We start from the raw sequence: 16,170 nt of genomic DNA on the forward strand, positions 1-16,170 counted from the left end.
CGGTGAATGAACCGATCTATCAACTCATCCAGTGAGGATATGCTCCTCGGTTCTAAACCCCAAAACCATTTTCGGGCTGTGCCCTGCAGGAAGATGGGGAAAGCTCGGCAAATTACTGCGTCGGGGACGCAATAGAGCCGAAAAGCGGAGAGGAAGGCGCGGAGGTGATCCTCGGGGTCACCTCGGCCATCGTAAGAACGTAGGGCGCGAAGTTTGAAGTTCGGGGGGACCATCTCCCCATTGATGTCATCTGTGAAGGGCGGAGCCCTCAGATATTCGGCGGCTAAGCCTCCGGGATGCCGAGGTGGGTCCTCGGCTCGTTTTCCCAGAAGACCCCGGGAAAACGCCCGGGAAATGGAAGCGATTTTAGACGTCGCCTTGGAAGAGGCGCGCCTGAAAGTGCTCCGAGAGAGGTGCCCCTCATCGGAGTCTTCACCGGAAGGTACTTCAGGGGACTTCGTCGGTCTGCTCTTGGAAGATTCAGCTTTCTCCTTCCCCTGCCTCTTGAAGTACCTCCCCAGTTCCTCGAAGATGTTCGGGTTATCAGCCACGAATTCGGCCATCTTGGCGATGGCGTCTTCATTGTGGGGCTGGGTCCTTGGGGACCCTTGTTCTTCAGAGATATGATCTTGCTGGGCTCCGGATGTCGGCCCAGCCCTAATTAAGGGAACTCTTTGATAAGTTGTATTTTTGCGATTAATTCTATGATTATTTTCCTCTTTTATTATACCAAATATTGCGTTAATTGATGGATTCTACTTATATTTGGTTAATGGTGCTAAATTGTAGGAAAAAGAGCAAAACGTGACAAAAAGGGGCAATCTTCCAATTAATTTGATGGTGGCACGTTCGGGATCGATTTCCAAGTTCGATTCAAACTCTGGGCAGCTTTAGAGGAAGATTTGGAAGACTTGAATTCTAATTACTAGTCTTATTGTTGAATTAGGAAACTTGAAATACTTTCTTTTGTGGTTTATTTTGCTATTTAGGAAACTAGTTCTATTAGGTAGTATTTTTCCATTAGGAAACTAAAGAAGAGAAAGAGCCGGATCCCGCGTGATAAAGACTTCAGCTAGCAACAAATTCGGATCTTCTTTTGACGGCAGAAATAAAAAGGGCACAATTGCTTTGTTCTTATGACTTTTTTTTTGGCTAGTTGGCCGATTTGGCCAGGAACAATTTTGTAAGGTTCGAATAGCTCTTTCGCATGGTTGTTCTCCATTAATGGAGGACTAACCTCTTAATTCTAGTGAAGGGGACAACTGAAGACTTGGTTCAACAATTACTGTGAGATCTAATTTATTTTAATTGTTTCCTCCATTTATTGGTATTCATATGTTTCCTGCTTTTAACTGTTATAGCTCTTGTGTATGATTGATTAGTGCGCAATAATTAATTATTCATACAGGCTATTTTGCTAAATAGAGGTAATTGAATCCGTAATTGTTCGTTATCTCTATCCCAGTAGCAACTGGCGTAATTGGGTTTATGTCAGGGAAACATACGATCTAATTTAAACAAACCCTCGTAGCGTGTTTGTTAATTAGGATTGGGCCTTTCTAATTATTAATGCAAACCAGAAATTAAATCCTACGGTCGTACCTAGGGTTGTTTTTGGGTTAGGGAAATAGTTAACGGTCGTACCTTAGCTATCGATAAATTAAGGAAGGGTTGGTTGTTTAGCGCGTGCGAGACAACTATAACCACTCTATTAATAAATGTTGGAATTACCTTTGAATCAATGATCAGTTGCATGAACCATTTCTGAAGTATACCCTTGGCTAGAGTTTCTCTTAGTTATTTCTTTTAATTAATTATTTTCTGCATTTAATTTATTTAGTTGTCGTTTAATCCCAAAACCCCCTATTAATCTTGACTTGAAAAGAAATAAATTTCTCGCCAGTCCCTGAGGAGACGACCCTGCTTACCACTGTCTACTAAGTTAGTAAATTTAGTTAAATAATTAATTCAAGTATATCGGATTAAGCAAACTCTTCGGGAACAGGGTGAATCAAGTAACCTATTGCACACCTAGAGTCCCTGCTCCAGTACTCGAATTGATTATTGACTGCTTTATGTGGTAGTTAGGTTTTATTTATTATTATTGCACAGGTTCGGCACCTGTCAATTTTTGGCGCCGTTGCCGGGGACTGGTGCCAGATTAATTTGTTTCTTTTCGAGTTCACCTTGTTTTTATTTCTTATTTTTTTTATTTATTTTTCTCTTATTTTTTTTTATTATAGTTTATGGCTTCTAACACTCCGTATTTTGGTGATAGACTGGATTTTGTTTCCGGGTAAGGCGATGAGACTAGTTTTTTTGCTAAGTTTGCATATTCAGAGGCAGTAAACTCTATTAGAGAAAGAATGGCTGCTGCAACCTGTAAAATTTGTTTTTCCAAGGATCATTCAACCAGTATGTGCCCCGAATATCAAGATAATCTGAGTGTCCCACTCAATAATTATGGAGATTTTTCACCCTAGTCTCAATCGTGGTATAACTCTAATCCAAACGGGTATGATCAAGGATGGTGGGATAACTCCAGTTATGATTATACAACAGGGCCAATGAATTTTCAGCAGCCAATGAATTTTCAGCAGTATGAGTCTCAAGAACCATCATCCGTGTCAGGTATGTCTCTTGAAGAGATGATAGAATTACTAGCTGCTAATGTATCTCGAATTCAGCAGGAGACACAAAGGATGGGTGAAGAGATGAAAGAAGCAAGGCGTGAATGGGCATTTGAAACGAGCAAATTGATTTCTCCAGTTTATGAAGAATTGCCCTCACCGGCTATTATCGACCATGAGGAAGATGAGAGTGCAATTATTCTGACAAATGACATGGTACTGCAAGAGTCTCAAGAAGAAGAATCTAAAGATGCAGTTGAAAAGAAAGATGAAGAGCAAGAATTAAGACCCCAACATCAAATGGTTCAAGTGAATGAATCCAGTGAACAATCTCCAAATGCGGTGACATCTCCTCCACTCCTTGATCAATATTTTCCTGACTCTCATTCTTTAATTCCTGTTAGTGAGATTGATTTTATTATACCAGACGATTTTGAATTTCATGCCAGGAATAAGTTAAGAGTCATGATGGCAAAATATTTCGAACCAATAAGTGCTCGTGATGGAGGAGTGGGTGAAGATTTAAGATCATCACTTGTTTGTTTGGCGCCATCTACTAATCCATGGAAGACCGTAGCTCGGGTGGTCAAGAATTACTTCATTTACGAGGGCTATCAGGATTACATAGAAGATGAAGCACTGAAGCGAGCTACACGATTTTATCCTCCATGAATAAACAGGACAATGTCTAGCCGAAGACATTAAAGAAAGGCGCTGCTTGGGAGGCAACCCAAGGCCTTTATTTTAGTTTTCTTATGTTTTTGGAGTTTTTGTTAAGTGTTAGTTGCATTTAGTGATTTGTTGGTTTTGTGGCAGGAAATTGGCAGTTAAGCGTGCCCACGCCAGGTGGTCACGCCTGAGGGGAAGAAATTTCGTGCAGGTTCTGCGGACTCTATAGCAGTTAGACGTGCCCACGCCAGGTGGTCACGCCTAAGTGAAAGAAAATTTCGTTCAGGTTCTGCGGACTATATAGCAGTTAGGCGTGCCCACGCCTAAGCCAGGGGTTCCTTGAGTTCAAAAAAAAAAAAAAAAAAAAAATTTTCAAAGGACCCGCAGCCCTACTCTTTCTTTCTTTCTGTCTTTTTTTCTCCTCCTTTCTTCTTCCTTTTCTTTCTTTTTCTCCTATTTTTTCCTGCTGTCAGCCGCAGCATCTCGCCTCAGGTCCGCCGCCTGCGCTCCACGCCATTTCGCGTGCAAGCTCCGCCACCAACTCTCGCACGTCCTCTCCCTCCTCTGCGCCCAAGCTCAACTCCAGCTCTCCAGCAGCCCAGCTTGTGGAGCACAGCAGACCGAGCGCGCAGCTCCACCCGTTGCGCGCAATCTTCAAGCCCGCCGCACGCAGCAGGCGGCCAGAGCACCAGCGACCAGCAGCCCAGGCGCGCGCTCAACCAGGGGCGCAGCAGTGTGCTTTTCGTCTCCGCGCAGTCAAGCCCAGGCGCGGGAGACCCAGCGGCGAGCGACCCCAAGGCGCCTGCCCAAGCGCGTGCGGCGCACGCGCGACGCCTTCCTTCACTCCAATGCCCACCCCTGCTCTCTTCACTGTCATCCACTGCCTACTCCAAACCTCCGGTGATTTCTTTCTTTATTTTTCCGTCAATAAGTAGCTGAAGCCAGATTACTAGTTTTTTATTAGCTGATGCCAGATTTTAATTTCTTAGCTGAGGCCAGATTTTTGATTTGCTAGTTGAGGACAGAAAATTTGTGCTTGTTTGGGTGCTGTGGCATATCTGTGGATTGATTGTTGATTATTTGGTTAACGTTGTGCCCAACCAGTGATATTTGGGGAAAGTTTTTACTCTAGTTGTCTGTTTAATTAATTCTTGGGGGTGTGTTCATCGGCCGTTTCTGCACTTGTCTGTAATTGGAAGCTGTATTTAGTTGTCATTTGCTTTGTTGGCTGTTTGTTGACCTCTTTGGAATCCCATTTCCTTGCCTCCACCTTGCCCTCTGATTTCCAATGACTAAACCAAAAAAATAAGGGCAAGAGCAAATGGACACTCGAATGGATCGGATGGAGCGTCAAATGGGTGGGATGGCCCAGAATTTAGCACAGTATCCCCATCACATGGGTTTCCGCCCGCCTTTCCCTCTCCAGCCGTAATTCAGTTCTGCCCTCCTCCGTTTTAAGGGAAGTTTCGTTGCCCCAATATCTCTGTTTTGCTCTTTCTTTGCTTACATTGAGGGCAATGCAAGATTTAGGTGTGGGGGGGTAGTATATTGGCTTTTTATTGAAAAAAATGCAAGTGTAGGCATTTTTGTTGGAATTTTTTGTTTGACTTTGTCGAATTTTGTCCAATTTTTGCCTATCTTTGTGCTTATTTGTGATTATTCCTGATAAACGATGGTTAGATGTTTCAAATTTTTCTATTGCTAAGACTTTACACTTTAAGGTGTTGAGTATGACATGGTTGATTTTAAGGGTATCTCTTGGGTGAATATTTGAGATTTTGTGACTTTTGCACTTTTTGGTTAACTTTTCTAAGTATTGTAAATATTTGTCTAGCATTTTTTGTGCAAATTGGCTCAGCTATTAATCTTAGTTCTCCATGTTTAAGAAATGAAGCGGGTTTGTGTGGTATTTAATTTTATTTTTGGTGCTTATTTATGAATAGTATTAGGCTATACTCCGCTAGTATCGTTGCCTAGTAACCGGGAGGCTTCACCACAAATGTCGACTTTCGCGTCAAAAAGCGACGATAGCTATGAGTATGTGGTTTTTAAGCGATGATGGCTGAGTAACCGGGCTCCTTCATATGGCCAATGTCGGAGTTCGTGTCAAAACGCTTGAATGGCTAAAAACTAAGCGTTCCCCCTAAAAAAATATCATCATTCATGTGTGGGGATATTCTAAAAAAAAAAAAAAAATGTGCTAATAGTGAAAAATATGGAAGTGTGTGAATGAGTTGTTAGCCCGCTGATTCATGAATTTTAATGTTGAGATTTTGCTTAATAGTCGAACCATTTGCTTATGGATGCTGGTTAAGTATTTTATATTCTTAGATTAGTTAGTCATAAATTGAAAGAGTCCTTGATCTTGAAAGCTAATTGGAGGGATATTCCTTGCAAATTGCCACTAATACTTGACATGTATTTTAATTGTATTTTGGCAATAGACGATTTGAGCAATACCCATTGTTTGAATTCGATTGCGTGATTTGTTGTTCTCATGCTTGAGGACAAGCATGGTTTAGGTGCGGGGGAAATTGATAAGTTGTATTTTTGCGATTAATTCTATGATTATTTTCCTCTTTTATTATACCAAATATTGCGTTAATTGATGGATTCTACTTATATTTGGTTAATGGTGCTAAATTGTAGGAAAAAGAGCAAAACGTGACAAAAAGGGGCAATCTTCCAATTAATTTGATGGTGGCACGTTCGGGATCGATTTCCAAGTTCGATTCAAACTCTGGGCAGCTTTAGAGGAAGATTTGGAAGACTTGAATTCTAATTACTAGTCTTATTGTTGAATTAGGAAACTTGAAATACTTTCTTTTGTGGTTTATTTTGCTATTTAGGAAACTAGTTCTATTAGGTAGTATTTTTCCATTAGGAAACTAAAGAAGAGAAAGAGCCGGATCCCGCGTGATAAAGACTTCAGCTAGCAACAAATTCGGATCTTCTTTTGACGGCAGAAATAAAAAGGGCACAATTGCTTTGTTCTTATGACTTTTTTTTTGGCTAGTTGGCCGATTTGGCCAGGAACAATTTTGTAAGGTTCGAATAGCTCTTTCGCATGGTTGTTCTCCATTAATGGAGGACTAACCTCTTAATTCTAGTGAAGGGGACAACTGAAGACTTGGTTCAACAATTACTGTGAGATCTAATTTATTTTAATTGTTTCCTCCATTTATTGGTATTCATATGTTTCCTGCTTTTAACTGTTATAGCTCTTGTGTATGATTGATTAGTGCGCAATAATTAATTATTCATACAGGCTATTTTGCTAAATAGAGGTAATTGAATCCGTAATTGTTCGTTATCTCTATCCCAGTAGCAACTGGCGTAATTGGGTTTATGTCAGGGAAACATACGATCTAATTTAAACAAACCCTCGTAGCGTGTTTGTTAATTAGGATTGGGCCTTTCTAATTATTAATGCAAACCAGAAATTAAATCCTACGGTCGTACCTAGGGTTGTTTTTGGGTTAGGGAAATAGTTAACGGTCGTACCTTAGCTATCGATAAATTAAGGAAGGGTTGGTTGTTTAGCGCGTGCGAGACAACTATAACCACTCTATTAATAAATGTTGGAATTACCTTTGAATCAATGATCAGTTGCATGAACCATTTCTGAAGTATACCCTTGGCTAGAGTTTCTCTTAGTTATTTCTTTTAATTAATTATTTTCTGCATTTAATTTATTTAGTTGTCGTTTAATCCCAAAACCCCCTATTAATCTTGACTTGAAAAGAAATAAATTTCTCGCCAGTCCCTGAGGAGACGACCCTGCTTACCACTGTCTACTAAGTTAGTAAATTTAGTTAAATAATTAATTCAAGTATATCGGATTAAGCAAATTCTTCGGGAACAGGGTGAATCAAGTAACCTATTGCACACCTAGAGTCCCTGCTCCAGTACTCGAATTGATTATTGACTGCTTTATGTGGTAGTTAGGTTTTATTTATTATTATTGCACAGGTTCGGCACCTGTCACTCTTCCGCTTCTGGAGCGCGTGGATCTCATTTTAGTAGTAATCTCGTTCCCACAGACGGCGCCAATTGAGGAGGTGATTTTTGGTGGGTAGTTGAACCGACCAGAATCAGGCTCCTCTGAGATGAAGTGAGGTGTACCCTTTTGTCCGAAATGAATGGCGGGGCTTCTCCCCTGGGACCACTCCGACGATCAAGTTAGTATGAGAACGAGAGAAAAGCAATAGTGTTGTCAAATGAACAGCATGCTTACTTGTTGGGAATGTGTGAAGTATTTATAGAGTGGAAGTGGAGGTCAGGACAGAGGGTTCATGCTGGTGGGACCCATCTCCTGACATTACGGCTCCGTCTCTTGCCAGGAGGCCTGACTCTGACACTGTAGCCGCCTGGGCTGGATGACGGGGGTCCTGCGCAGTAGTCATTAAAATCACCCAGTGCTTTTCAGATAAAGCATTGTCCTGGGTGGTGTCAGGGGTGTTGACGTCATCAGCGTCTAGCCGAAGTGGTAGCCAGGGGTGCAGAGGTCATCCGAGTAGGAGACCATGGGCCGATCCAATCTCGGGGTCTGGATCGGGGGATGGCCCTGCTCGTGTAGGAGACGAAACAAGATCACCTCGGCAACAAGGTTCATCCGAGGTGACCACCCTCAGTAGTGTAAACAGGTTTCTACCGATAGTGTATAAAAGATTTACTCTTTGAGGATAAAAAATACTTCTTTTGTTCTGCACTGCATTTCATAACTTTTACTAAAGAAGGCTACTATTCTACTGCATTTAGTTCTTCTGTCCAAGAAACTCACCAGAACTGAACAAACAGCAAATCAATTATAACGTTTGGCTATGCTTTCAAGGTTGATTCGTTTAGCTTACAGGGCTTCCAGAGCTCAAAACGCAACATGCGCTTTTGGACAAGTCAGTTAATTATTTCTACTTATCTATATAACGAAACATACATCTGATAATCTTGACAACTACAGTAGCAACAAACTTCGCGACAAATTGTTTCGCCATAGTGCAAGGGGAAACAACGGAATTTATTATCGAAGCATGACCAGGTGGTAGTATGTAATTTCCTTTCTAACAGTAGTGCCATTGTGCCAAAAGGGAGGTTCAGGAGCTCATGTTCAAAAACATTTCCAAACAGCCAAGGAATTGTCAGATTGTATGGAATGCGACAATCGATTTACATGTAATGTTTGCAGAACAGGCATTGCAACTATACTCCACTTTCTTCCTACTCATTTTTCTGCCTAATCCATCCCAAACAAAAAAATATGTTGTAAATGAACCCCAAATTTCAGAAGATAATAGGGGACTTGCAGTTTCCAATTGGTGGGGCTATCTTTTGCTTATGAGCAACGAATAGCTTCAGAAACTAGCCAGAAACATTAGCATTGCGGTTGGTACAAGTTATGGTGTCGGATACTTTGAACTAGCTTAAAAGATAAAGATTCCAGACCTGAAACATCAAATTAGCTAGTGAAACAATGCTTGGCTCTAGAGTCTGGATATCGAAATTCTCTATTTATTTATGTTAATTTTCCCAAAACAACACAGCTCATCTTTCTTCTGATGCTTGTTCTTACAAAGGAATAAAATATGTACAGTACAGAACAAAGTTTTCAAAAACGGGATCCAAGGATCGTTTTTTGGTTTGCAAGATCGGATCGTAGGATCGGATCATAGAATCGGTAGATCCTACAAAAATGTAAGAAATTGTTATATTTATAATTTTTTAAGTTTGCAATTCATAAATATAGTAACAAATAATGTAATTCATGTGCAATCAATATAATTATATTGTTAATTAAGGTTAATTCATTTCTAAAGGCTCTAAACCATATTAATTTATTATAATAAAGACACAAAACACTAGCTCCATGTGATAACCTATAACAAAGATCATTTATTCACTTTAGTGAATTATATGAGTCAAATTTAAAGATTCATCAAAATTTCTAGGTTTGGAATTGGGCTTAATTATTTGCATGGATTTAAAGCACTCTGAATATAGTTTACAACGCAACAAACGACACTTAATTTCGAGTTTTCTATACAAAGATATAGTCAAAATACTAAAATTGTTATTTAATTTATTGAAAATAGTATGATCGTATCAGGATCGTAAGTTGGATCGTTAGTCTTAATCCGAATCGTAGGATCGTACGATCCTACGATCCGGATCGCGATCCTAACAACTATGGTACAGAACATTTATCGATCTATTTTTCTGAATTCGCAACATAAATTTAATGTGATAGCAATTCTGTATTAGACCTCTGCATCCAACTCCAGCACAAGGTCATGGGGACCTAAAATAGAGGCCAGGGTGACACCTTTTCGTTGTGGGATTTGGCTAATTTTTTCCAACTCTTCCTCAGACAATGACCAATCAAAGATTTGGAGGTTCTGCTTCATTCTTTCCTTGTTGTAACTCTTTGCTACCAAACTCACCCCTTGTTCATACACCCACCTTAGTGCAACCTGCATTGCATTTTCCAACATAAAACAAGGACTCCAAAGACAAGGACTCCAATATATTTCAATTGGGATCACCAATATATAAAACAAGGACTCCAAAGATCAAATATAAATCATGCCATGTTTTAGAGGCGCAACTAACTAAGGTCAAAAGCTTGGGGAAAACAAAAAACAGAGAGGAGTTGCCTAAGCATATGCAAAAACAATTGAACAGACTCAAAAAAAAATGCAATTGAACTTATTGAAAGTTTGACTACTTCAATAGCAGGGACTAACTCGGTCAAGCAGCCAAAAACTCAATGCCCTTTTGTCCTAACAAAATTTGAGCTGGTTCTTTTCCAATTTTAACCCTGTAAAACCAATATGATCTACCTACCTAATTTATATCTCCTTTTTTTTACCCTCGAAAAAGGATCAACCTAACATCAAGAACAAATAAGAAAAGAAGGTAACAGGAAACCACGTCATTCAAAACAAAGTACATAAGACATTCACATGCTTAATTTGGACGCCTGTTTAAATGCTTTTAGTTGTTTATTTGGAAAATGAGGCTTAATCTACTGTTAAAATTTCTGGGAATTGGCTCTTTTTCGTTTCTGGTTTTTCTTTTATAAACCTGTTGGGAGTTGGGATACAGGTGCTGAACATTGGCAAAAGTCATAGTTCATTTGTTGTTGATAATGGCAAAGAATCAATGAAAATGTTAAAGAAAAGAAAAGAAAGTAAAAGACCTGAGCAACAGTTTTCCCTCTAGGCTTGGCTATCTCAGCTAGCACATCAGAGTCCATAACTCTGTTATCTCCCCATTTGGTGTTGTTGGCCCCCAAAGGAGAAAAAGCAGTGATTTCGATACCCTTTGCCTTGCAGAACTCCCTTAGCTCCTTTTGCTGCCAAGTTGGATTCAGTTCCACCTTTGATCACACAAGACACAGACCATCAGATCAACCCCACCATATACAAGAACAAAGGAACTAAAAAATAGGATTCAATTTCAAGATTTTTCATAAATCACACTTACTTGATTAACTGCAGGAGGAATTGTAGCAACTGCGAGTACTTCCTCAAGTTTCTTGCAAGAGAAGTTACTCACACCTATGCCCTTTGTTAGGCCAAGTTTTACGCATTCCTCCATGCCTTCCCATACCCCCTTCACATCCAGAGGCTCTATTGCATCTTTTTCGACCGGCATTGAAAAGACCGTTCCAGTCAATCTCACAGGCAAATGTATCAGATACATGTCAATATAATCCAATTGAATATTCCTGGAGAACACAGACCAAAAAGAAAAAAAAAATCAAAAGGGGCAATAATTAGTCCAATCATCTTAACAGGACAACAAAAAACCATTGCCAGCAGGGTTCGGCTGAGCTATTAAGGCTCGGATTTCGACTCAGAATCAAGATTCGAATCTTGAAATGGTGTAACCTCTCTTTTTCATAAACTTCTTTTTATCATCAAAAAGATGATAAAATGATGAAAGCAGCATATTAAAAATGAAAAATACAGTTTGATGTTACTTACTGAAGGCTCATTTTACAGGCAGGAACAATCTGGTCACGTTCAGCAAAGCTGCTCCATAGTTTAGTGGTGATAAAAAGTTCATCCCTGGACATGATCAGGCCAAGGGTCAAAGCTTCAGCTATTGCCTCACCAAGAGGCTTCTCAGAACCATAAGCAAACGCCGTGTCAAAGTGGCGGTAGCCAGCTTTAATGGCTTCGATGATCGCTGTTTTTGTAGTTTCCAGGTCCGCCGGAGGGAACGAGCAAGTTCCCATGCCAATAACTGGCATGGGTTTCTCACAACTGCTCAATGTTACCCCTGGTAATTTGGCCATATGTTCTTCTGTCTGTAACTTTCTCCAAATCCAATTTGTTGGTATTTGAGAGTGTTTTGAGTACTCTTATATATATATGAGTGTGTTGGGGGGCTTTTAACTAAAATTTTTTTCAGTGTTTTTTGTAGATTTGATTTGATTTTTGATGTTATATTTTGGTAGGATTCAGTCGAGTGAGAGACACTATGCGTGCCTGTTCCACTTTGCTGCTGGAGTTGAATTTGGAGTGGTCAACTTGTTACAGCATTATTTAGTACTCAATTTTCTACGTGGAAGTCAATTTGGACCGCCTAGACGGCAATACAATATTGACCATCACAATTGGCATGGTTATTTGATAAAAGGATTCAAGGATGCCCCAAAAAAGAAACAAAAAAAACTATCTCAGTCCACTGATCAAATTGAAGATGTTATATTACCTAGTGGATTTATAGTTTCAGGATTTATAAAGGGAATTTTCTAATTTTTCCTTGTCAAAATTTCTATTTTAGGTAGACTCAACACTTGTGGGCTATATATACCATAAGTATATAAAAAATTAATTCATATATATATATATATATAGTTTTAGAATTTGTACAGGGAATCTTGTAATTTTTCCTTATCAAAAACTATTTTAGGTAGATTCAACACTTATGGACTATATATACTGTCAGTGTATAAAAAATTAATTCATATATATATATATATATATAATTTCAAAATTTGTATAGGGAATTTTGTAATTTTTCCTCAAACTTTATTTTAGGTAGACTCAATACTTATGGGTTATATATAGCATAAAAAGTTAATCCATAAACATATATATATATACATAGGAAATTCAAAATGGCCCTATATTTTCTTGTTAAGTCATGAAGATGTTAGGCCATGTTCCAATTGTATTATTCATTTAGGAGAGGGTCTTGTTTAGTTCCCTAAGTGGACTCATTGGTTGTAATTTTTTTTTTTTGAGAGAAAAAGACTCAAGGTACTTGGCCCTAGTAATTTTTGTGGGATGACAATTCCACAATTTTAAGCATAAAAGGATTTTGAAAATAAACTTGTCACTATGCATATAAGTAAAGTTGTATGTGGTTATAATTAATTTAATTTCAGTTTCTTAACTTTTTTGTTAAATACTCAAGTTTTCGGCACATTAAAACTCTAATGATTCCTCCAACTTTAGAATTCAAGCTTGCCAATTATTTCCTCTTCATCTATTCAGCCAAGGAAAATAGTAAAACGAATCATAGATTAAGGCATAACCCAATTCAATACTTAAATTTAATGGATTCAAATTTTAACATATTTAGATTGTTTCATAAGTAAAAATTGAATATTTGAATTAATTAAGTGGCACGAAATTTCTTAGTCAAAACTTGCTCCCAAAATTAAGTGATAAGTTACTGACGTATCACTACTGAATGTGATAAACACTCAAATGTATTAGATTTAATACTTTACAATTCAATAACTTAATGGATTTAGACTTCAAATTTTATATTTTAGATTTCAATTTGATCAAATGCACCTTAAATTAAAAGAGCAAATAATTGGATTCATATAGAATAAAACGAAATTTCTAAACAGAAGCTATATAAACTCTGTCCAGGTGGTGTAGGAATGTAGCCAAAAACCTTTTTTTTTTTTTTTTAATCTTCTCACTCAAATAGTGTCGGCACAGAATTCGAACCCTGAACTAAACCTAATTGGGCCAAAAAAACGCATTGGAATTCATGGAGGTTGCAGTTTTAGCTGTTCCACATTTGAATGGAAGCACAATCTTCATGTCCCTAAAAACGTGCTTTTGCAAGAAAGATGATGGCGAAACAGAAATGTTAAAGTTTGAGTTTCATGTTGCCTTGATTCATTGAATTCCCCAAATCCAGTTGCCTGACCAAAGTAATATTAATAAATTTAGTGGGCATTAGGTGTATTATTAATGTATGTATTTTCTTTTGGGTTCTTCTAGTTTATGCCTTCATCATATAAAAGTGGGTTCGATTTTTTATAATTGATAACCAATTTAATTTTTAACCATAATTTTCGAAATTTGAGAAATGGGGTGAAGTCGAACTTGCTTGGCGCGATTGCTTTCCTGTTGTAGTGAGAGGTAGAAAATTGATGCATCTTTCCACTCTGTAGCCTGATAAAACTGGTGCTACTAGCCTCCCAACCGTGGAAAAGTAACAAGAGAAAATAGAGCCAAAGAATGATCATCAAGAAATGTCCAATATTCTTCAAAGACATGTTACTGAAAGAAGAAAAACAAGAGTTGAGAGGGATATATAGAACAAGCATGGAAGATATGGAATTAAGAGGGAATATAGACTTTGTTTCTTGTAGTTAAGGGGTAGCCTAAAAAGCTCAACAAGATTGACATATTGAATATTAGTTGTAGACTAGCATGAAAATTGACGACGCTGAAGATTGCTTCCATAAGACTCACATTTTGCACTTTTTGTTGATTTAATTCAAGGCTGGATAAGAAGAGAAGGGGTTAAGGGGGTAGGGGGGAGGGGAGTTGAGAGGAATGTGAGGTCCAAATGCTGCGGAGAGGGAGCAAATTGTCGACCATTTCTCCAATGAAATCATGCTTTCCGTTCAAGAAATGTAGGTGAATCAAGGGCTTATAGTCAAACATTGAATTATATACATGCATGGGGAATGGGGATTAGGACGTCCAAATAACTAAAGGGTAAATTGATGTAGTGCCTATTAGCCGCTATCCTTTTTCAAGTTCTTCAAGTTTGGTAATTCAATTTTGAGTTTATACTCGTTTGTCCATTTCAAATTCCACGAATTAGATGTTGAGTGGTTATCCATTCCATCTTTCTCCATCATGCTACAAGGAAGTAGTAGTTGCACGGTTGTTGGGTATTTTTTTTTTTCTTCATGCCATTGTTACAATTTGTCAACGAGGTATTATGTCCTGCCTTCAAAGAGAAAAATTGTTGAGCATTCTGCTTTAAATTTGGGTCCTTCTCTATTTTTGGTGAAATTATTTTGTGCTCTAAATATGAAAAGAAATTCTTTTAATTCCATGTTGCATGGTGAAAAAAGAGATTTTATAACCACTTTTTTTCTTTTTATTCCATGTTGTAATGGCAAAAAAGGGTTTTCCTCACAAGTAGTTTCACAATAAAGAAAAAGTTAGGGCAGTTTTAGTTGCCCAGTAAAACAAGGTACGAAGGTTTCGAATTTAAGACGTCTCATTTACGCTATCTTCTTTCGTATCATTCAATCTATCCCTCCTCCTAATAAAGTTAAAATAATTGAAAATTTTTTCTTAACCTTTTTTGGTAGAAATTTCTTGCAAAAGCTTCAAATTGTCCTAATTATTTTGTTTTCCTTCGCAAATAAGCAAAGACTTCCAAATTTCTATACTTTGACTTCTTCCAATTACAAAAGCGACGAAAATGCGTTATGCTTTTTCCAAACAAATTATGGAAGTTTTATTTCAAAACTGATTGGAACGTGCGTTGATCCAAGAACTTTATTAATTAATGTCAGGAGGATTTTTGCGAATTGATGTGAAAGTTTATTAATTAGTCCAATGTCGGTGTTCTGGATTGACAGGAATGCAGGTGTTCTAGATTGACAAGACAGAGCCATTAAAGACTGACAATAACATGCCCGGTGACTTGCAGCATTGTAATGCTCACAAAGGGTTTGAGTCATGCATGGAACTATGGATATGTGATGATTGTAATTGCGTTTGGATTGATCATTTTTTTTAGGGGGAAAACCTCAGCGGCCATTAAACTATTGGTCAGATCGTGTTTTGATCATCAAACTATTTTTCATTAATAATTGGCCATTAAACCACATAATCAGTAAATCCGTGATCATTTGGTCGATAATTGCTCTTAATCTATGAAATTAGCAATTAATCTATGAAATAGAGTCGCATAGTTGTTAGACAAAATTGCCCCCGTGCTTTGCCACGTGTGCTACTAATTTCACAGTTTAAGAGCAATTATTGATTAAATGGTCGTGTGTTTACTGATTAAATTGTTTAGTGGCTAATTACTGACGAAAAATAGGTTGATGACCAAAACACGATCCAACCAATAGTTTAGTGGCCGCTGAGGTTTTTTGTCTTTTTTTAAATAAGATTTTCATATATAATTAATAAAAATAATTATAAAAATATCAAAAATAATCTAAAAAACATCAAAAATACAAAAAAAAAAACTCAAAATCACCAAAAACATCAAAAACAACCTCATCTGCTGTAAAAGTTTTTCACCTATATTATTACAGTAAAATATTTCAAAAACACTTTAAAAAATAACTAATCGAAACAAAGCTGTGTTAACTCTCACACTAAAGTGATAACTGTGAAAATCAAAATCTGAAATTTAAAAATTTGAAATTAATGATACAAAAATGAAGAGACTCATGACCATAGAAAAATAAATAATGAAACGAAGAGCCTCATGATGATAGAAAAATAAATAATGAAATTGATTATTGAAATAAGAAAAGAGGCCAAAGGTGTGGAATTTCTCGTATTTTGTTTGTTATCAAGAAAAGCTTTTATAAAATATCAATAATTAGATAAGAATTTCTTTCATTGGATTAGCA

At 37.7% G+C, this 16,170-nt stretch overlaps 1 protein-coding gene across 1 annotated transcript; it reads right to left on the reverse strand.

The window, feature by feature from the left end:
- Positions 1-9,163: 9,163 nt before the first annotated feature.
- On the reverse strand, positions 9,164-11,632 carry LOC140021067 (D-galacturonate reductase-like). Its single transcript, XM_072071798.1, has 4 exons — positions 11,285-11,632; positions 10,782-11,025; positions 10,495-10,674; positions 9,164-9,766 (listed from the first exon to the last, which is right to left on the reverse strand). Exons 1-4 carry the CDS (start codon positions 11,596-11,598, stop codon positions 9,554-9,556), a joined length of 951 nt encoding a protein of 316 aa, XP_071927899.1. The 5' UTR covers positions 11,599-11,632; the 3' UTR covers positions 9,164-9,553.
- Positions 11,633-16,170: the final 4,538 nt, after the last annotated feature.

This window comes from Coffea arabica, chromosome 11e (assembly GCF_036785885.1).
Source record: "Coffea arabica cultivar ET-39 chromosome 11e, Coffea Arabica ET-39 HiFi, whole genome shotgun sequence".
NCBI lineage: Eukaryota > Viridiplantae > Streptophyta > Magnoliopsida > Gentianales > Rubiaceae > Coffea > Coffea arabica.

Bases quoted from the DNA above. Each gene is read 5' to 3' on its own strand.
- LOC140021067 (XM_072071798.1), bottom strand. From the start codon at position 11,598: ATGGCCAAATTACCAGGGGTAACATTGAGCAGTTGTGAGAAACCCATG. The intron at 10,675-10,781 runs GTAAGTGTGATT...GTGTGATCAAAG, and splicing joins TTCCTCCTGCAGTTAATCAA to GTGGAACTGAATCCAACTTG. The intron at 9,767-10,494 runs GTCTTTTACTTT...AATGCAATGCAG, and splicing joins GAGGGAAAACTGTTGCTCAG to GTTGCACTAAGGTGGGTGTA.